General features: G+C 37.2%; 2 protein-coding genes across 7 annotated transcripts in view; both read right to left on the bottom strand.

The window, feature by feature from the left end:
• Positions 1-434, bottom strand: part of Scfd1 (sec1 family domain containing 1) — a 71197-nt gene extending 70763 nt beyond the window's left edge. For 2 of the 3 annotated variants that reach the window (XM_048362834.1, XM_048362835.1), the window contains exon 1: positions 318-423. Coding sequence is in view for 1 of the 3 variants with exons in the window: in XM_048362833.1 (XP_048218790.1) it covers positions 318-354 (37 nt within the window). In the remaining 2 variants the exon portion in view is untranslated. Of the gene's footprint in view, positions 1-317 lie in introns of all 3 variants that reach the window. The other variant, XM_048362833.1, reaches the window with a different exon arrangement.
• Positions 435-4883: 4449 nt separating this feature from the next.
• The window catches only part of G2e3 (G2/M-phase specific E3 ubiquitin protein ligase), a 43181-nt gene continuing 25658 nt past the window's right edge, over positions 4884-22406 (bottom strand). For 2 of the 4 annotated variants that reach the window (XM_048362830.1, XM_048362829.1), the window contains 7 exons: positions 22149-22273; positions 21788-21917; positions 17851-18152; positions 15372-15553; positions 11026-11198; positions 6381-6571; positions 4884-5610 (listed from right to left, as the gene is read on the bottom strand). In XM_048362830.1, the coding sequence (XP_048218787.1) occupies positions 5354-5610; positions 6381-6571; positions 11026-11198; positions 15372-15553; positions 17851-18152; positions 21788-21917; positions 22149-22273 (1360 nt within the window). In that variant the 3' untranslated portion in view covers positions 4884-5353. Of the gene's footprint in view, positions 6101-6338; positions 6572-11025; positions 11199-15371; positions 15577-17850; positions 18153-21787; positions 21918-22148; positions 22274-22406 lie in introns of all 4 variants that reach the window. The other 2 variants (XM_048362831.1, XM_048362832.1) reach the window with 2 other exon arrangements.

Here is a 22406-nt window from a genome sequence, read left to right as displayed (position 1 = left end):
CTGCCCGAGGCCCGGGGAGGGCGGCGGCTCGGCAGCGAGCAGGGCCCCGAGGCCCGGGAACGACAGACAGTGTGAGGCGGGAGGCGAGCGGCGACCCGAGGCCCCGGCGCGAGCGCGGCGGCACCGCGGACGCTGCTTCTCCACTGCAGGGGAGAGAGGCCGGCCGTGGCCCTCGAGGCGCAGACGGGGCTTCTGGACGTCCTGGAGGACCAGGGAAAGCCAGTCTCTGGGCAACGGAGCGCCACGACAGGGAGCGGCGAGCAGGGGAAAGTGAAGCCGCCGCTCGGGCACGGAACGGCCAGGGGAGAAAGCGGTACCTGTCTGCCTCTCTCGGATGCTGGCCGCAGCCGCCATCTTGGCCCCCACCACACAGCGCCAGGCTGGCGACCGGAGCCCGAAGATGACGTGGCCGTCCCTCCCGCCCCGGAAGCAGAGCGCGGGGGGCGTGACCCGCGGGGGCTGGGCGGCTGGCCCCGCCCCCGGGGGCGGGGAGGGGCGGCACCGCGCCGGCGCTCTGCTCGTTTTCCCACGCTGACTTGAGGCTGGGGACGAGCTCTTATTGGAGGCCAATTTCTGCTTAAGTTCAACAGAGCTCCTTCGCCGGCGACTGGGTGCGCTCATTACTCTGCAGCTACGTCCAATTCCGAAGTCTTCCGCCATACACCGCAAAACTGCCGACGTTTAAACACGGCCACGCAGCCTTCCCCCGACCGCCGGGCTGGGCTCCGGTGGCTCTCGCCGGTCATCCGGGCTACAGGTGGGGCTGAGATCTGAGGACAGCGGTTCAAAGCCAGACCCGGCAGAAGGGTCGGTGAGGCTCTCTTCTCCCGTTCACCACCACAAAGCCGCCAGCTGGCCTTGAGCGGAAGAGCTCAGGGGCTCAGCACCCAGGCCCAGAGTAAAACCCCAAGACCGACCCCCAAAAAGCAGGTCAACCAGTGGGAAATGTCCTAGGCTAGAGATTATGTATCATTTAACAAATGTATCATTTTCCCTCTCGCTAAATGGCGTATTAAAACTGGAATATTTACTGGTGTTTTCAATGCTACTACCACAGCCATGAAAAAACAAGTGATGTGCCGCGTTCTACACAAAAGCCACAGTTCCAAGCTTAGGGGAAAGTTAAAACTGCATTCTATGGCATCTCTGTACAAAAGAAAGCATCTAGGCCTTTCTACTCTTGTTCGCTCTATGCCCTTTTGCTCTGGGCAGAGAGAGGAGTCTCATGGACTTTCCTGCCTGGGCTGGCTTCAAGTTATGATCTTCAGATCTCAGCCTCTGGAGTAGCTAGGATTACGGGAGTAAGCCACCAGAACCTGGAGAACACTTCACTTTTAAAGAAAAATATGCAATTACCCATTTCAGCTCCATCAGAATCTTTCTAAGATTTCATATTGACAGGATGGTGTTAACATGTTTGCACAGTATGCATACATGTGTAAATGCCTACCATCCAGACCAAGAGTGTACACTTAGTATTTGTATGCATAAATGTATATACAATGTGCTGACCAAGAACATACACTAAATGTGGGAAATAAATTTCAAGAAAATATACCATCCAAAGAACGGTAAAAGGAGAAAAAAATCCTTGGGAGTTGAACCTGAGTAGATTAATCTGGTTTTGTGTTCGAATAAAAAATTATGGCTTCAGTGTTAATTACTGTGGCCACTCTGTCCTTCTTGGCTTGAATGGTTTATTTTGAGAAGCTATTTTACACTAGGGGATAGTTTTATCGTAGATAAATTAGCTCAGAATACCCCTCCCATCTCATTTTAGACATTCCTAGGTATCAGGCAATAATTTGACGACACCGTGAATGTGAACTGATTATACATGTGAGCCACTAATGCTCTGAGGCTGGCCAGAATCTTAACCTTGTAAGGAGACTATTTGGAAGACAAAGGGAACAAGTGGGAGTAGGGGAAGGAGAGATAAAAGGATCGTGAATATGACCAAATTATCTTATTTATGTGTATGAATGAAAATGTCATAATGAAACCCTTTATTTTAAATTTATGTAGGTTAGGAAAAGGGGTAAGAAAGACACATACATGTGTGCACACATATTAAAAAAGAATCATTTTTCATTATTGTGCAGTATGTTTATTAATTTTCCTTCACGCTTTTCAGAAATGAGTTGTGCCACTCCTGGTGGGAATGTAAATTAGTGCAGACATTATGGAAAATATACAGCCATTACAGAAAATTTAAATGGAACTACCAAAAATATTAATCATGAGAAATCACAAGTGTAAAATTATATGAAGTACTTCACACTATCATAAACACATTTTGTATAAAAATTCACTAAGTTTTCATGCTTTTTAATTTCATCTTTTAAAAGGTGGAATAGATAGGCTGACATATAAATGTCACCTAGCATACCACTTTGACATTTGGTATAAGAATATGTTTGAAAATTGAGAAAGGGTCAAAATCAAAATTTCAAAGTTGGGCCTCTATTCAAGGAATCCAAATTTTCCCAAACTACAGCTAATATATACTTTCAAGAAGTGTTATCGTTGTAAGTATTCTAAAGCTTTGTACTGCATTATTTAGCATAAACACCAAAGGCTTATAGTAAAAAGTACATAGAATTATTATATAATCATGTTCTGATCAGTTTCTCAGAAGTGAAAGCTAAAGACATTACTGAGAAAACTTACCTACTATACTTCGTTTAACATCTTAGCATTGTGTGTAGGAGGAGCCTCTATGTAAATGGAAGGAAAATTTGTAAATACATAATATAGAAGCCAAAGTGAATTCCTATGCTATAGTGTAAGCTTTTTACTTATACCAATTTTATTATAGAAATAAAATTACAAAGTATAAAATCATAAGGTACTTTGTAATAAATTCTTAGGTTAAATACTAAAACATTTAATGATTTGGCACAAAAATAATACTCTATAAAAGGCTTTATGTTTTCCTGCTGAGAACAGTTAAAAACTTTCTGAAAACAATGAATACATAGCAAAAAATCTTTAACAGGAGATATTTGTTCAATCAATGGTTTTCCCCAGTACTGAGAACAATAGAGTACAAACATAAGATGCATAGCATTTAGACAAGTGAAATCTTAGGAAATATATAAATTTATTAAAATTTATAGTGTAATAATTTAAAAATTCATTGAGTTGTACTATAAAATGGATAAAGATCATTTGTAATAAAAGCAACTTCACAGAGCAACACTGCAGAAAATAGCAATATTTTTCCAATAGGCCCTAGCTATAAAGATCAAACTAAATGATAATAGAACCTTAAACCAGAAAAGTTTGAAATATGAGTATTTAATTCATTTTAAGAGCCAGATATTATAAATTATACTTACACGTTCTTACCAGGAAGGTTGCATAATGGGGAAAATGAAATAGTTTTTAATTGTGGTTAACCCAAGCACATTGTTTTCCGTATCCACTACAAGCCAAGTTAAGTTACTAGTAGAGGAAAACTTCAAACTACAAATCAGGAAACAATTTTAATCAGGCTTCTGGGGTTGTCCTGATTTAATGTCTTAAAATTGTAGAAAAACTAGGTAGGTCATGAAATCAAATGTCCAAGTTTTCAATAGTTTTAATAAAAGCAGTATCATTTAAACTTTTTGAACTGACACTTTTAAACTACTTTTGACAAGGAAATAATTTTGTAAACTAAAGAAATGCCTTAATGTTGCTCTCAATGCTTCAAGTTAAAGTGAAACTTTACTGTGATAGGCTTTTTATAACTTGAAAATTACAGTAAGATTTATATTTCAATTTTCATTTGGTATTAATACCAAATCAAGCTCATTGTTGTTCAAATATTTCTTAGAGAAGGTAAGTATTTGAGTAATTACTAACTCCTGCTCTAAGTAGCAAGAAAAATGTGGTTAAACATAAAAATTCCCTTAAAAGTTTACATAAAGACTAGAAAACTGAAAGTTTTGTCTCATTTATATCTGATAACAGGTTAGGGACATTAAATATTCTCAATGTTTTCTTCCATCAGAGTGCAAATATGGGATCAATGACTATAGAACTATATATCTTTATATTATTTTATTATATGATTTCTTGTTACACTATATTAGTAGCAATGATATATTTAAAAACAAAACATCGCCAGGCAATGGTGGTGTGTGCTTGTAATGCTAGTCGTAGTGAGGTGGAGACAGGAGGATTTTGAGTTTGAGGCCCTCCTGGGCTACACAGACACAAACAAGCCAAGCAAAACAAACACCTTAAAGAAAATGTAATAAAATAATACACAGAAACACTTATCTGTGTGATGAAATTGAGAGACTTTCCCATCCTATTAGCATTTATTTTACATATTGTCGACACAAAAAGAGCACCTTCCAAGCGCAAAGAAGATAAACTGTACAATGCTATGGTATCAACTTGATAATAATAAACATCAGATAGCCAAGTCTATCACAATAATCTAGAGACTTCATTCAGATAATTAAAATGATCATGGATTAGACATAGTACATAACATATATAGGGCATGGGGAAAAAATCCTGATTAAAATCAAGGCTTTAATGAAAATACACTTTTTTAAAGTATATTCAACCACACCTCAGAAGTTTTCTAGCCTATAGAATTTCCACAGATTCCAGAACTACTTGTGCAATTCTGCTTTTTATATAATACTTTGCAATAGGCATAGTGTAATTGCAGTATTAGTCATTATAAGTTAGAATATGCCCTAATGGCAAGAGCGCTTGCCTCATATACATGAAGCCCTGGGTTCGATTCCCCAGTACCACATATATAGAAAATGGCCAGAAGTGGCACTGTGGCTCAAGTAGCAGAGTGCTAGCCTTGAGCAAAAGGAAGCCAGGGACAGTACTCAGGCCTTGAGTCCAAGCCCCAGGACTGGAAAAAAAAATGCAATTAATCTAGCGCATCCTAGAAAAGTATACATGTAATGTATACTCCAGAAAATATGCCACTGATCTATGACAAGGTTTAGCCAACTAGATTTTCTATTTAATGCTTTAAAATAAGAAATAATTTGAAACCTGCATAAAACAAGAACAATCTTGGCATCAATTATGTAATCCTAATTAAAAAAATAGTGAGTATATACCATGCTACTATACCTAAATAAAGTCTGTACACTATTTTTAAAGTACATATATATAGATATCCATATAGTATGTGGATCAATAGAAAAATACCACGAATTCTGAGAAGAATGACTTAACTATTGGTTTAAATGGCCAAAACATTTTTAATGTTCATATCATAAATTTTATTGGGCCAGAGGCACTGATGAATTTGTTCAATAGGCTAATTAATGGAAACAAAAAATAATAGCAGCTTTTAAAGAAGCCTCTCTTTGTTCCAAGAAGCATTCTAAGGTTCAATGTAGTGAGAATATTCTTCCTTTTCTAGTTTTATATTGTTTCTTATGGTGAAGTCCATATTTTCTTCAAACTCTTTATATGTTTTGGTGATTGGAAGACCCAAACAGTTATTACACTTGTTTCCAACAGGAAAATCAGTATGTAGATACTCAATTGAAGGAGTGGGTTTGAATCCAGCAGGTGGAATAGAATTGCAACCAGTTGCAAAAATAAGAATGTCTTCCATTGTTGTTGCAGATTTACCTTCTGAAAAGTTTGTAAGTGAAAGAAAGAAAAATACATCTATGTTACATATTGCTATTATTATTGACCTCAACATTCATCTCAGGTAATCTAAAACACTAACAGTAAGTGACAATAACAGGCCAACAGTTCATTTAATAAATGAAGCTCTGGGACTCCAGTGGTAGAGTATCTGCTTAGTAAGCACAAAGCCCTGAGAGTTTAAACCCCATTTCCCCTATACTCCCAAAAGAATTTAAACAGAAGTAATTAAATTCACTTAGTCCAACCGCTCACTATACACTTGACTTCTTCAACATCATTACTAGCTACTAGTTTAATAAATGCAGAGAAGTTTAAATAAAACTCAGCTAAAAGTTACAACTTTCTCTGGACTGCAAATGTAATGACTTTACAATGTTAGTGCTGGATAAAGAAATATCACTGGCATAACCCTACTCAATGATAAAGAAAAAATAAAGAGCAATAATAGTTGAAATTCAAGTTGAAAGAGATAAAGTAAGTGAATAGTTTTAACCCTGGCTGTATAATGTTGTAGCATCCATACATTTAAAATGTTCAAAAAATGCCTTTTATCTCATTGTCTAGAAAAAAAAGAAATTGCAAAATATAATTTACTCAGCCCTTAAACACATTTTGAAATAAATTTCTTTTGTAGCTAGAGTTAGCAGATTTAAGATTTATTAATAGCAGGAGGCAAAATGAATATATATATAAATATAAATAAATATATAAACAAATATCCTTTGATAGTTAAAAGAATATCTACATACTCTCAATATTCTGTAAATAATTCTTCCAGTATCCCGAAGCTTGTACATCAGGCAATGTGTTCGTTTCAAAAAGATCACTAAGGACTTTTGCAGAAAGTGTCTCAGGTTTATGACAAAGGACGTCATAAAATGCTTCTGGGTAAGTCTGAATTTTTTCCAAAACACCAAGAGTTTTCAGACCCTGCTTAAAACTTGAGGAAAAAAACAAAAAAACCAAACAAAACCCAAACAGAACAAAACAAAAAAACATTTGAGCCAACATTCAAACTTGTGTATTTGGTATTACATTATTAGGGAATCAACATTTGCAGCTAACATACTTAGAATTTTGTAAAACATCTGACAAGAAAATTTAAAATCCTCCTATGTTTTCGGATGAGAAAAAACCCTGGATATGCGCTATAAGATATGCTTTCAAGTCCATAGCAAGCATTCACATAAAATGAGTAGTGGCTATGCTTGGAATTAGGGTTATGAAATTGTTAACTATTTTATTAAGAGAAAAAGTAACTATCTTAAGCATTTTGTACTTCACTGGAATTTTTTTTTGGGCCAGTCCTGGGCCTTGAACTCAGGGCCTGAGCACTGTCCCTGGCTTCTTCCCCCTCAAGGCTAGCACTCTGCCACTTGAGCCACAGTGCCACTTCTGGCCGTTTTCTGTATATGTGGTACTGGGGAATCGAACCCAGGACCTCATGTATATGAGGCAGGCACTCTTGCCACTAGGCCATATCCCCAGCCCCTGCATTTTGTACTTCAAAGCTACTAATTACAAAAGAAGTTACACAGCAATTCAAAAGCAAAGGGATATCCATGTTAATCACATAAAATTTGAGATTTAGGGCTTGGAGAGTGCCTCAAGTAGATACCTGGCTAGCAAGCACAAGAATTCAACTGTACTACCACCCGAAAATATTTTTTGGAAGTTATATATTACTTTAAAAAACTAACAAAGAAAAAACAAAGGAGGATCATTTAAATAAATGAATGTATTTTCTTTTTCTTTTTTTGTGTGCTAATACTGGGGTTTAAGCTCAGGGGTTGCCCTCTTGCTTGGCTTTTTTTTGCTTCAAGTTTAAGCTTTACATCTTGAACCACAATTCTATTTCCAGCTTTTTCCTGGTTGATTGGAGATAAGAGTCTTAGTCTGTCTTGGCTGGCATTAAACTATATTACTTAAATCTCATAGGTGTGAGCAGCCAGAACCTGGTTCAACTTCTTAGGCATACGACAATTTTAATTTCTTTTATGACATTATTGGTATTTTGCCTATCACACCCTTGAGCTTAAGAGCAAATACACTACAACATTTGAAAGTGGGCTTCTAGCCATTTTTGCTTTTATTATTTTATGACTACGTTCTTGCCTTTATGCTTGGGGTGGCTTTGACTGTGATCCTCTTACCATATACATACATTATCCCCCCGTTAGTCTTTTTTATTGGCTGAGATATGGGTCTCACTCAAACTCTTCTATGTCTGCCTTCCAAATGTGTAGTGATTACAGGTATGCATCACTATGTGTGACACAGTTTTTCTTTTAGAATTATTAGCATAAATTAGTTGCACAAAGAGGCTTCACTGTGGTTTCTATAACTTGCTACTCTTAACATTTTTCTAAATGATCCAATAATACATAAAGTGCAGCCAGGCACTGGTGTCTCACATCTGTAATCCTAGCAGATCTGGTGGCTGAGATCTGAGGATCAAGGTTTAAAGCTAGCCTGTGGCTCAAATAGTAGAGTGCTAGCTTTGAGCATAAAAGCCAGTTATAGCGCCCAGGCCTTGAATTCAAACTCAAGACCAGCATATCAAAAAGGGGGGAAAAAAAACACCATTTAACAAAAGAAATGGAGTATTTTACAATGTACATTTTCTCATTAATAGTTCAGGAACAGAATGTACTATTTTTCCTATCAGATTAACTTTCTAGAGTCCATAGTCTCTAAAACAATCTGGTATATCAATTCATTTCCTCTTTTTATTAACTCCTTCCCAAGAGAATCCAAACATGTGGGTATGATTTAAATGTTTTTGAACAATCTCAATTGAAACCCAGATCCCAGTACAACAGGATTGAGAAGTGTGTTCCTTTGTTGTTTTCTCAGAGTCTTAATGAAAAACCAGCCGAGCCTGGAGCACCTGAGGCTCATACATAAAATCCTAGCTACTCATGAGGCTGAGATCTAAGGACTATGGTTCCAATCTAGGCCGTGCAAGAAAGTCTGTGAGACACATCTCCAATTAGGAGCTGTGGCTCAAATGATAGAGTAGTAGCCTTGAGCAAAAAACCTCACGAATAGCACTCAAGGAATAGCACCAAGACCTAGTAGTAGTGCGTGTGTGGGCTCACACACATACCCCTCAAACTAGATACAAGTGAAAGGCACCTACTATTACCTCAACAAAATACAAACACATACACACGTATATTACCAGCATACACATACACAATGTAGAAAAGATTGTCATCCTACTATTTATCTAACAAAACACAACACACATAATATTTTTGTTGCCTTAGCAGAGCGAGAAACCATTAAAAAATGCCCAACATTACTTCATAAGGGGATAGAAGGTGGATGTGACAGGGATGAAAACTAGAGTGCTTTTTAATCACCGCGCTAAGTACTTTCAATATGTTTTTTTTAATCATATATTTGACTTTGGAACCATATACTTTGTGTAATTTTACAACAAGTTTTAATAAAAAATCACTAAACTAAAAAAAAGTACTGAGTTTATAGTACAACTACACAGAGAATTACTATTCCAAATGACTTAATAGCAGTGATAATGCAACTATAGACAAAAAAGAAAAATAATTTAAGTTTCAGGGCTCCTGAGTTCAAACTTGAGTACCATCACTATACCTTTATACCACAAAAGAGAGAAAAAAGTTGAATGAATAAAATGAGTAATTGTTTATACTCTATTGTCCTTGAGAACTAGGATTCTCAATAATACATGATAAAGGAAAAAATTAAGTAAAAATCAGAGAGTATTGAACTTGAATGATATATTAGTAAAAAAGGAATATATTTTACCATGAAAAGTAAAACAAAAGAAAACAACAACAAAACCCTGTGCTATCTAGTTTCGGTTTAGAAAAAAAGACTGGCAAAAATAAGCATCTATAGAATCAGGACTATAGTTTCTAAATACAATTTTCCATTAAAAAAAACACAAAAGTTCCTCAGGCTAGAATTATAAAATGAGTATCAAATACTTTGTGTCACACCATGTAGCAAAAAAGCTACTAAGGGGCTGGGAATATGGCCTAGTGGTAGAGTGCTTGCCTTGTATACATGCAGCCCTGGGTTCGATTCCTTGGTACCACATATATAGAAAAAGCCAGAAGTGGCACTGTGGCTCAAGTGGTAGAGTGCTAGCTTTGAGCAACAAGAAGCCAGGGACAATGCTCAGGCCCTGAGTTCAAGACCCAGAACTGGCAAAAAAAAAAAAAAAAAAAAAAAAAAAAGCTATTAAAAGAACTCAAAAGAATCATAGAGGATTGCTTACACTAGATTCTAAATTAAGGGAAAACAAATTTCAGTCAGGATGATAACCGTAATAGTTAAAATACCTATTGAGTATATTTAAATCTATGGGGCAATGATACTGATTTTCCTTTTTATCCTTTTCTTCCTTTCTTCTTCCTTCCCCTCTCTCTTTCCCTTGCCCATTCTTCTTCATTAATTTCTTAATTTTGTCCTTGTCCTGGGGCTTAGGCACTATCCCTGTTAGCCTTTTGCTAAGGGTTACTGCCCTACCACTTGAGGCACAGATCCGCTTCCAGCTTTTGGGGTAGTTTTATTGGAGATAAAAGTGTCTCATGAACTTTACTGCCTGGGACAACTTTAAACTACAACAAATTCTCAGCCTCTTGAGTAGCTGAGATTACAGCTGTGAGCTATCGGTGCCTGGCTTGATACTGAAACCTTAAAAAACATGAACCTCACAGTTTTGAGATGATAACATCTTATCTGGTTTGGAAATAAGGAGAGTACAGGTGAATAAGATAAAGACTGGCCACAGATGGGTGAGTATTAAATATAGGTGTTAATCAGATAGGCTACGGTTAGATATTTTCTATTATTAATGGAAAAAAGAAGGAAAAGAGGTTCATGGCTCAAGTGATAGACCAGTTGACTAGCAGACCTAAGTCCCTGAGTTCCAACCTCAGTACAAAAAAAACGGCAAGAGATTATGTAAGTTGTAACTGTCTCTTAAAGGTACTGCAACAAAAAATTTGAAGACTAGTATTCTAAAACTAAAGAAGAGTGAACATCAGAACTATCTTGTCAATCAAAGATTAGTTAGGATATATGTTACCCAGAATATGATGTGCTAAATACATAGTTATTAAATGAATGGAGACAGAAGTTAGCTCATGTAGTAAGTTCTTAAAGTATTTGTGTAGAAATATATACATTGAAACTATTACTTCTGCCTAAGCATTGTTTCTGTAGCTCTGTACAAAATGACCAAAATAATAATCATCCTTGAGAGGTTCACTTTAAAGTAATTTACAGTAGCATTTCATTTTTTTCTTACAACATTTATATTTACAAATTATTTATTTACAAATAAATCCCCTTTATCATAATTAACCACTTTAAATACGTCATAAGTAAACAGCTTACCTTTCAAAGGGTATTTGGACTCTCTTAATTACTTGGTAGACAAGTACGTCTTTTGCCAACATATATTTATCATTTAATGTTGTTACATGTCTTAGACATCCAATAACATCTAGATAGTTATAGCATTCATTTATTACCGAGTTTAAGTCAGTTATATCTGCTGCAGTATTTATCTGTAACACAGAAAATATACCTACTTTACTTACTCATAAGTGATCTCTAAGTATCAAAGGACAAATTGCTTTTTATTTCCTTTTGGAGAATATCAGAGTGAGGGAAAATTTTACCAAGAAGTATTTCCTAGAATATATCTAGTTCAACAAATATTCTCTAATACTCTATCAAAGATGTTACTTGTACACTATGTTAAAGTAATGGTCTGACATTGTTGAATATGCATTGCCTTATACCCTTAAAACACAACAACAATTTGCTGTAGCTAAGTGTAGCCTTATCACTAAAATCTGTCCAAAAGAATGAGTCAAAATAATATGTCAACCAACCCTGCCTGCTTTCTACCACTTTTTTAAGTAAAAGCAAAGTGAAAAACAAAATTCTGAGTGATTACACAAGAAAGAATCCAGTTCCTTTCATGATTTGGTTATTTAAGTAGAGGAATAGAGTATCTTAGGTTGTGGACCACTTGGCATGTGTTGCAATACTAAACTCTGCCACTTAAATGTGAAAACAGATGCTAAGCAGATGTAGTTGTGTTTCAATGAAATTATTTACAAATACAGGAAGTGGACCCAGATAGCCTACAGGCCAAAACTTGTCAATCTTTAGTACAAAATATAAACACACACACACACACACACACACACACACACACACACACACACACACACACACACACACACACACACACAGTGGTGTGGGGCTTGAACTCTTTGGACTATCCCTGAGCTCTTCAGCTCAAAGCTAGGTCTCTACCAGTTGAGCCACAGCACCACTTCCTAGACAACATATTTTAAAGGCCAGACTAGACAGTAATGACAGTAATGAAAAAAAACTGGAGGTCTTAAATGCCCTAATGAGGTGGTGGGAATAGGCAATGAGGAGCCTTGACCAAAATCAAACTTTTGGAAGAATTATTCTTAGAATAGCTAGACAAAAAAGTTTGGGAAAGGCTTAATATATGCCACTTTCACATACAGATAGTTGGCATACAGATGGAACGTGGAATACTGAATGGTGCCAGATGACAAGAATCTCTTGAAAAGGCAAAAAAAAAAAAAATGGTGGGAGATGAAAGAATTAGGTTATAAACATGTTGGGCTCAATCTATTTATAGAAGACTAGTTGCATGGAATACAGGTCTGTTAATCATTCGGAAAGGTTATGATGAAGAGGCTCTCCTAAGATTACAAATGAGGAATATTAACACTGAAAAAGTCTAACTTTTGGGGGTAAGAAGAAGTATTAAGGAAGATAAAGTAGTCTAAAGCAGTAGAGACTAGAATATTAAACAGTAGGAATTCTAAGAAAGTAGTGATTACAGAAGTCAGAGAAGACTGTACAATTGGAAAAAGCCTCTAGATATGGAGAGTTAGATGCTAGGAAAATAAGTAATTAACTTAGGAGTATGATGGCATGCACAGAGATTCTACTAAGAAGTAGCTGGGTGTGGTGGCATACACCTGTGTTCCAAGAGACATGGGAAGCTGTAGATGGGATGACTGCAGGTTGAGGCCAGTAGGGGCAACATGTGAAGTCCTACCTAGAAACTCAGCAGCTGGTGAAGGTGACTCATGCCGGGATCCTAGCTACTTAGGAGGCTGAGATCAAGTCTGAGGGCTGGCACAAAATACAAAAACAAAAGACTAAAAAAAGTACTGGGGAAAATTGCTCAAGTTAAAATGTTTTGTTTTGGGCTGGGAATATGGCCTAGTGGCAAGAGTGCTTGCCTCCTAAAATGTTTTCTTTTTACTTGTTAAAAGGAAAACCTCAAAGAATTAAAAGGTCAATTTAAGGCATGATTTTAGCCTGGACATGGTGGCACATAGGCACATACCTATAATCCTAGAAAAGGGAGGATGAACAAGGATACAAGTTCTATAATAGCCAAGATTACACAGTGAGACATTATATTACATAAATCTATGAAGAAAGTGTAATTTTAAAATGAACAATTTTAGTCCAAATGAAAATTACAATCTGACGTTTAAACCTATGCTTTTAGCCACGATACTTTATTGTCTTTAGTTGAGACAATGGATAGAATACACTCAAGTATGAGGGAAGTCAAGAAAAGTTATTATTATATATTATATATTATTAAATAAAAGTTATATTGCCTCAGGTAGTTTCCAAACAATGCAGGCAATAATATCTCTTAGGGTGATATGACCAGTGCACTTGAATACGTACCATGTATTGTATAGACCCAACTGTAAAATGCTCAATAAATAGTAACCACTTTTAGGCACTGACATTCATCTCCCCATCTGTTTCTAAAATGAATAATAAGCTTGGTGTCTATCTCTGTCTCTCTCTTATATTCTAATTGGTGAGGCCAATATTTATTTCTCTTCAGACATACCTACCTAGATGAAAAGTACACTTCATCGTTTTTCTAGCATGCAACAACAGGAATGTGTTTCATATTGTCTCTGGCAGAGTGTATCAAATAATCTAGTCTTGGCCTTTTACAGCACAAAGTATCAAGTCACATTATGCATTAGCTTTGGCAACATTGAATGTGGCACTCTGATCTCCAGCTGGTAATTACTTTCTTTTAAGGACGGGGTCTGGCTATAGGATTGGAGAACAGGACAGATTGGCTGAGAGGATGAGTATAATTGTGATATAGTGTAAATGTGTGAAAACTTAGCAGTGAAATCTCCCTTGTAAAACTAATCTAAGCTACAAAAACTTAATAAAGGAATGTGAAAATGTAGCAAGTAAAGGTCCTCTTAAAAGGAGAATGATGTGCCAGGTGCTGGTAGCTAAGCCTATAATCCTAGCTGCTCAGGAGGCTGAGATCTGAGGATCAAGGTTCAAGCCAGCCTGTGAAACTGTTAACCACCAGAAAAAACAGAAGTGGAGCTGTGGCTCAAATGGTAGAGCGATAGCTGTGAGCAAAGAGGCTCAGAGACAGCGCCCAGGCCCTGCGTTCAAGCTCTAGAACAGACAAAAGAATAGTGGGGGCTGGGAATATGGCCTAATGGTAGAGTGCTTGCCTCGGATATGTGAAGCCCTGGGTTCAATTCCTCAGCACTACAAATGTAGAAAAGGCCAGAAGTGGTGCTGTGGTTCAAGAGATAGAGTGCTAGCCTTGAGCAACAAGAAGCCGGGGACAGTCAGTGCTCAGGCCCTGAGCTCAAGCCCCAGGCTGGCCAAAAAAAGAAAGAAAGAAAAAAAGACTAGGGTATCAGTCAATCAATATAAATATCAAATAAAAGGAATTCAGGGGATTTTAAAAAATGGTCCAGCTCTATGTGGTTACTGTATATGATTTTGGTACACTGGATATTGTATATATGCCTACCTGATCTAGGGAAGGGAAAGAAAAATGAGGGTGTAAGATATCACAAGAAATGTATTCACTGCCTTATTATGTAATTGTAGCCCTTTGCACAACACTTTTCAATAAAATTTAATTAAAAAAATGGTCCAGCTACATATCTGTTTAGACTTAGTCTACTGAGTATAAATTACCAAGTCACAATAACCAGCCAGTTTATTTTGCTTATCTGATTTTTTTTTTTTTTAATTTTGTGTGTGTGTGTGTCTTGTGTGCTGGTTCAGGGTCTGAGGACTATCCCTAACATTTTTAATTATGCTCAAGGCTATGCTATACCATTTGAGCCACAGCTCCACTTGAGATTTTTTGGTGGTTAACCAGAGAGAGACTTTCTTGCTTGGGTGGCTTCAAACCTTGATCATCAGGGCTCAGCCTCCTTAATAGGTAGGATTATAGGCAATAGCCACCATTACTTGGCACCAATCTGTAGTTGAGTTTGGAGTATTGCTTGTAAACATAAATGTTTAAACTTAAAAGATAAAATTATGTTGACAACACCTATTTTAGAGTGATACTGTTTATTACTGAAAGTCAGTCATAAAAATGATCATAAAAATGATATTTAGGGCTGGGGATATAGCCTAGTGGCAAGAGTGCCTGCCTCGGATACACGGGGCCCTAGGTTCAATTCCCCAGCACCACATATACAGAAAACGGCCAGAAGCGGCGCTGTGGCTCAAGTGGCAGAGTGCTAGCCTTGAGCGGGAAGAAGCCAGGGACAGTGCTCAGGCCCTGAGTCCAGGGCCCAGGACTGGCCAAAAAAAAAAAAAGATATATTTAAAATGTAGTTAACATTGTAATAAGCTGCTATGTTTCTTACCCTGATTATAATTTGTGCCACATCAAAGTCTGAAACATCTTCCAAAACTGGTTCGGTATTTTCGGGTCCATAAACAAGGCAATTAAATAAGGTCTTAGAAAAGAAACCAGGGGAAGGACCACCATGAACTAATGAAATGGCAAGCATTTTGCCAGCTTCATAGTAAAGATTCTCTTCCAAAGCTGCAAATACAGATAAGAATACACTGAGTATACTTTATTATAAAATACCTATCATTTAAAATAAAATATTTCTAAACAATAGTAATGTAATAACAGTAAGAGAAAAATGTTAATACAGAAAATCTATAATCCTAGCACAATATATTTTTTTCAATGTGTGTCTGTATATAAATACATAGACAAATAGTTTGATCTCTGCATTTTCCACATATACTTAAATTTTTTACACTTTCAAAATTACTCAGTTAATGAATACTTAAGGACTAATTAAGAGATGTACTATAATGCAAATTTCCTTATTACTAGCTAACCAAGTTAAATGACATTTTCAACTGTAGGAGATATAATGTTACTATATTTGTAATTTCATAGACCATTATCTATGTATTCTTGTTATTATTTTTGTTTTGATTAGGATAGTTTCCTACATATTATGGTATCAACAGGCCAAAGAATACAAACATTTCCAAATTTCTAGACTTATATCATTCAATTACCTTCCAGATAAGGCAGTTTCACTCCCAACAGCTTATGTTATAATTACCATACTCTCACAACTTTAAATATTCTTAAGTTGTATTTAAAATGTTTTGCAAACCTTTATGGATGAAAAAAGACATAGTTCTCTATTTTTTTCATTAACTGTTCAAAACCATTTATTAATAAGTAACAATACTTTAACTTATTATAAAAATCTCTTTAAAAAATAACCATTACATTTTGCAGAAATAGGAACCCAGACAATAATTAATCTGAAGACATAAAGCTACCAAAACAGATGGTTATAAATTTGAATTCAGATTTTATGTCTTAAATTTATGCAGTCTCCACTAGGCCAGAGGTGACTTAACATTACCAATTATTTGTACATTTTCTTAAAAGGGAGCTTAGAACTAAAGTTGTGTACACAAATATAGTAAAAATGATGTTTTAAGCTGGATGGGTGCTGGTGGCTCATGCTTGTAATCCTAGCTACTCAAGATATGAGAATTCCAGTTCAAAGCCAGCTCAGGAAGATAAAATCTGAGACTCTTATGGACAATTAGCCAAACGCCAAAAGCGAACCTGCAGCTCAAGTGTAAGAGCACCAGCCTTCACCCAAACACCCAGGTGAGAGCAGGAGACCCCGTGATCAAGCTCCAGCATAGAGACATAGAGACAGACAGACAGAGACAGACACAGACACAGACACACACACACACACATACACTCACAAGAAAAAAAAGATGCTTTAGGGGGCACTAGTGATGAAGTTCTAGAGGAAAAAAATGAATAAATTTGAATGTGATTAAACAAGTTTTTTCTTTTAAACTTTTTCAAATATTCTGGCTCCTACAAATTCTACAAGTAGCCACTCTGTTTTGAAGTGCCTATTTTAACCAAACTAAATACTTGCCAATAGTTAAATCAGAAAAGTATGGACATAATTGTTACAGAAGCTTTTTTGGAGTACAATAAAAATGTTACATGTGGCCCAGAAATCTGTGTATATCCAAAACCAACATTGTAAATATGCAAAGTACAAATTCAAATATATGAACAAAAAGAGGGGCTGGGGATATGGCCTAGTGGCAAGAGTGCCTGCCTCATATGCATGAGGTCCTGGGTTCAATTCCCCAGCACCACATATACAGAAAATGGCCAGAAGTGGCGCTGTGGCTCAAGTGGCAGAGTGCTAGCCTTGAGCAAAAACAAGCCAGGGACAGTGCTCAGGCCCAGAGTCCAAGCCCCAGGACTGGCCAAAAAAACAAACAAACAAACAAAACTCCTCGGGCTGGGGATATAGCCTAGTGGCAAGAGTGCCTGCCTCGGATACACGAGGCCCTAGGTTCGATTCCCCAGCACCACATATACAGAAAACGGCCAGAAGCGGTGCTGTGGCTCAAGTGGCAGAGTGCTAGCCTTGAGCTGGAAGAAGCCAGGGACAGTGCTCAGGCCCTGAGTCCAAGGCCCAGGACTGGCAAAAAAAAAAAAAAAAAAAGAGTACAAATCCTCATCCATTCCACATAGCTTGCTCTGTTCAAATTTAATTTTAGTAAATTTAAGCAAATGTTTACTTATCTGTGAAATAATTTCAAGCATATTGCCATAAGGTATTTTAATGTTTCACCACAAAACATATTCGAACATATAATTTCTTATCCCACTTTCCTGTGATTGTCAGTAGTTTATTAACAATGTAAATTACATATTTAGTACAGTTAATGAATATTAATCCTAACAAGCTATTTTTGTTTCTGTAACATGCCATACATCTTATACATGCTTCAGGTATGTAAAATTAAAAATATAATTACCTTGAGAATTTAGAGACAAGTTCTTTGACAAAGACCCTTCAAACAATGATGAGTTTGCCAGGTGATGCATTAAAAGACTCAGAAATTCTTGCTTTGATCCAAGGCATTCTTTTCCAAAATCATCATTTTCATTGACATAGGATACTTCAATTGTGTACGAAGGATTAAAGTTTTTGAGTTCATCTATGGCACTATTCCAGATATTGGCTTTGTTGATATATAATCTTTCAGTTTTTTTTTTAATTTGAAATCCTAACTCTATCAATATTGTTGAAATATCCCTTCTAAACTTGCTTCCTTGCCTATAAAACATGAATTTAGAGTACATTAATGTAAAGGACTTTATGAGAAACAGCAATTATACAGACAAGAGAAAAATAATTAAAAAGAAATTATTTCCCAAGTCTTACTTAAAAAAAAGAACGGCTACAATTGGGACAAAAACCATTCATTTAATTATGTATGTCTTTATCTTCTTGGTGGTACTGAGGTGGAAAATCAGGACGTATACTCGAGTCATATGTCTATTACTTTGACGCTGGTACTTTTTGAAATAGGTTTGCCTGGGCTGGCCTCCAAATTTATTCTTTCTGTTGTAGCAGAGATGCCAAGTTGTGCAACTTTTTGATTAAGTTGGCCTTGAACTGAGTACCTCTTGACTTCAAGATCTTAGCCTTCTGATTAGCAAAGACTGCAGTTGTGAACCATTATGCTGAGCTAAATTTTTTAAGGGTCGGAGAATAGCTGAAGTTGAAGTTAAACTTGCTAATTTTTCTGTGGGGAAATTATCTGCTTTTTTAAAGTATACATTAGTTACATAGGGAGGGATTTCATTATTACACCTTACATTTTGATGCATGTTCATAGTGTATCCCAGTCAATCTCATCTCCTCCATCACTTTCTCATCGCTATTTACCTTATTTTGAACTCCTCACCATAACCATCTACCATAGAATAATTGACAAGAATATTGGTAGATGGTTATCTCAAATTTGATCAATTCAGTGGATTCAAATTTAAGTCATAAACTCAAACTCTCCCTTTCTGGCTAGTAGCCAGCTGTATTAATAATGTATTTTTAATAATAAATTTGTGACCAACAGTATGCTAACATCATAATAGATTCACAATTCTTTATATAATACCTTCCAGTAATTTTCAAAGTGTGGTTCAAGACCACCAGCAGCAGCGGCACCTTAGAACTGGTTAGAAATGCAAATTGCTAAACCCCATGGCAAATCCACACAACTAGAATCTTTGTCTTAACAACTGGGGTGGTATGTATGGACTAGCCCAATCACTCTCTACTTCAAATTCTTCATCTGTATACTGGAATTAATGTAGTCAGTGTAAACAGATGTTTCTCATTCTAAAACATTACAATGCCCTGTTGGGGTCCAGACTATGATTTTTCTGACTAGCTCATTAGCCTAAGTTGAAGAAAAATAAAAATTATCGCAGGTTATTTATTTTGTGCCAGTACTGGGGATTGAACTCTGTTTTTGCGTGGCATTCCGACTCATAGCTGGAGCTCTACTACTTGAGTGTGCCTCCAGTCGAGCATTTTGCTAGTTAACCGAAGTGTATCTTGTATTTGTCTGCTTAGGCTGGTTTCAAACTGTGATTCTCACATATCACACTTGTAAGTAGCTAGGATAGTAGGCATGAGCTACCAGACTCAATGCTTTTCTAGAAGAATATGACAGCAAATTAAAGCCAAAGCAGAGAAAGTCAGGCTTCCCTAATACAACATCTTCAGAAACCTAAATATTACTTAGAAATAGCATGAATACTGTAATAATAATTATTATTGTAATTATTATTTTTATAGTGATAGTACTGAAGTTTGAATTCAGTACCTCATGATTGCTAAAAGCGTATTTTTTAAGTTTTCTGGGCTGGGAATGTGGCTTAGTGGTAAAGTGCTTGCCTAACATGCATGAAACCCTGGGTTCGATTCCTTAGTATCATACAATCAGAAAAAGTGGGAAGTGGCTGTGGCTCAAGTGGTAGAGTGCTAGTCTTGAGCAAAAGAAGCTCAAGGACAGTGCTCAGGCCCTGAGGCCAAGCTCCAGGACTGAGAGAAAAAAAATAAGTTTTCTAACAAATAATATTAGGAGTTTTCAAGGTGCATTAACAAAATGTGACATGTGGAAAAAGCAGTTCTCCAGTTTTTTTGGGTTTTTTTTGGCCAGTCCTGGGGCTTGGACTCAGGGCCTGAGTACTGTCCCTGGCTTCTTTTTGCTCAAGGCTAGTAGCACTCTGCCACCTGAGCCACAGCGCCCCTGCTGGCCGTTTTCCATATATGTGGTGCTGGGGAATCGAACCCAGGGCCTCATGTATACAAGGCAAGCACTCTTGCCACTAGGCCATATCCCCAGCCAGTTCTCCAGTTTTTGAACTTAATATTCTACCTGTCTGCAAACTGACTTATTAAATATTTTTACATTTTTTTTCCATTTTCAAAGGTTTTCTTGTTTTGTTTTGCCAGTCATGGGGCTTGGACTCAGGGCCTGAGCACTGTCCTTGGCTTCTTTTTGCTCTAGGCTAGCACTCTACCACTTGAGCCACAGCACCACCTCTGGCCCTTTTCTGTTTATGTGGTGCTGGGGAATCGAACCCAGGGCTTCATGTATATGAGTTAAACACTCATTCTAACAATTTTTTAAAAAGTGGGCTGGGGATATGGCCTAGTGGCAAGAGTGCCTGCCTCAGATACACGAGGCCCTAGGTTCGATTCCCCAGCACCACATATACAGAAAACGGCCAGAAGGGGCGCTGTGGCTCAAGTGGCAGAGTGCTAGCCTTGAGCGGGAAGAAGCCAGGGACAGTGCTCAGGCCCTGAGTCAAAGGCCCAGGACTGGCCAAAAAAAAAAAGTGTCATAAATCTAGAAACCATTATCTACAACTGAGCAGTTTATAAAATGATTTTAGGAATTATTTTGCTATTTGTGGAAACAGGAATTGGTATAATAATATAAAATAATAATACCAGCCTGGGGAAGGGAAGTTTGTGAGAATCTTAGCTCCATTAACTACCAAAAAGCAAGAAGTGGAACCATGGCTCAAGTGGTAGAATATCAGTCTTGAGTAAAAAAGCTAAGAGAGAGAGAGTATCCAGGTCCTGAGTTTGGCACCAGTACCAGCACAAAAAAAGGGGAGGGGCACAGAATAGCAGACAATTAGTTTTCTGACACTGGCAGTGATTATTAACCTATTGGATATTATCTGACTCATTTCCAATTAATCAGCAAAAAAACACCAAGTGGCCTGGTATTGGTGGCTCATGCTTATAATCCTAGCTCCTCAGAAGGCTGAAATCTGAGGATTGTGGTGTCAAGCCATCCTGGAAAGTCCATGAGACTCCCATGTTCAATTAATCACCAAAAAAAGTCAGAAGTAGAATTGTAGCTCATGTGATAGAAGCACTAGCTTTGAGCTTAAAAAGAAGCTCAGGGATGGTGTCTAGGCCGAGTTCAAGCCCTAGGACTGGCAAAAAATAAACAAGTTGGAAGTAGAAGTGTGGCTCAATGATACAGCACTAGCTAAGGGAGAACTTAAGGGCCTACAAATTCAAGCCACCAACCAGCCCAGTGCTGCCATGGCCGGAGGGGGGGGGGGGGGGGGGGGGGAGGGAGAGGGATGTTATCTACCACTACAACAAATCCCATTTTACATTACAATTTCGTCTATAAGTAAAACTGATTTTACATGCTCTTCATACATGCATTCTGAGCTGATACTTTTGCAATTTCTTTTATCTCATTTATTATTTGTTTTTAATGCTAGATGTATTGTCTTCATGACCAAATGATGGGTCCTATGGTTTGCAAAATACTTAGCTATTATATATTAGCTAATATCCTATGTATGACATTTCCTGTCATTTTTCTCCAAATTGATTTTTTATATTTTTCTTTAATTCAGGATACACACCGCAGTAGATCTTTATGCTGAAGTCCAGGTGACAGCTTTTGTAGCTTAGGTGATGACTCTTCTAACAAACAGTCAGTAATTGCCACTTTATTAGATTTGGGTGCTGCGTGTTTTTTGGCCTTTTGGAAACCTACAGATTTAAATCCTAATATTAGCTAATTAGAAATATAAGTAAAAGTGTTAACATAAATTTAAATGGAAATATTTCATTTAGTATTATAAACTGCAAGTGGTGCTGTGGCTCAAGTGATTGAGTGCTGCTAGCCTTGAGCTGAAGAGCTAAGGGACAGCACCCAGGCCCAGAGTTCAAGCCCCATGACTGACCCCTCAGCCCCCCCCAAATTAAATTATAAACTATTACCTGAATTGTAGATAATACTTCTACATTCCAAACATTCCCAATTTTGTTCCCATGATCGTAGTGAGGAACAGGCTAAATGTGTTCCACTAGAACCACAACACTGACAGCGTTTTATTTCCCATTTGCTGAGGATATAAAGAAAAGCATACTAGGATCAACACATACACACACATACATATACATGCACAAAGGATATAATACATTTGAAAGGCTTATAATTAAGGAGAAAAACACTTTTCTTTTCATTTGGAGATAACT

The sequence above is a fragment of the Perognathus longimembris genome, chromosome 14 (genome assembly GCF_023159225.1).
Source record: "Perognathus longimembris pacificus isolate PPM17 chromosome 14, ASM2315922v1, whole genome shotgun sequence".
In the NCBI taxonomy this organism is placed as follows: domain Eukaryota; kingdom Metazoa; phylum Chordata; class Mammalia; order Rodentia; family Heteromyidae; genus Perognathus; species Perognathus longimembris.
The sequence above is the reverse complement of the archived record's forward strand: the minus strand, read 5'-3'. Positions and strand labels throughout refer to the sequence as shown.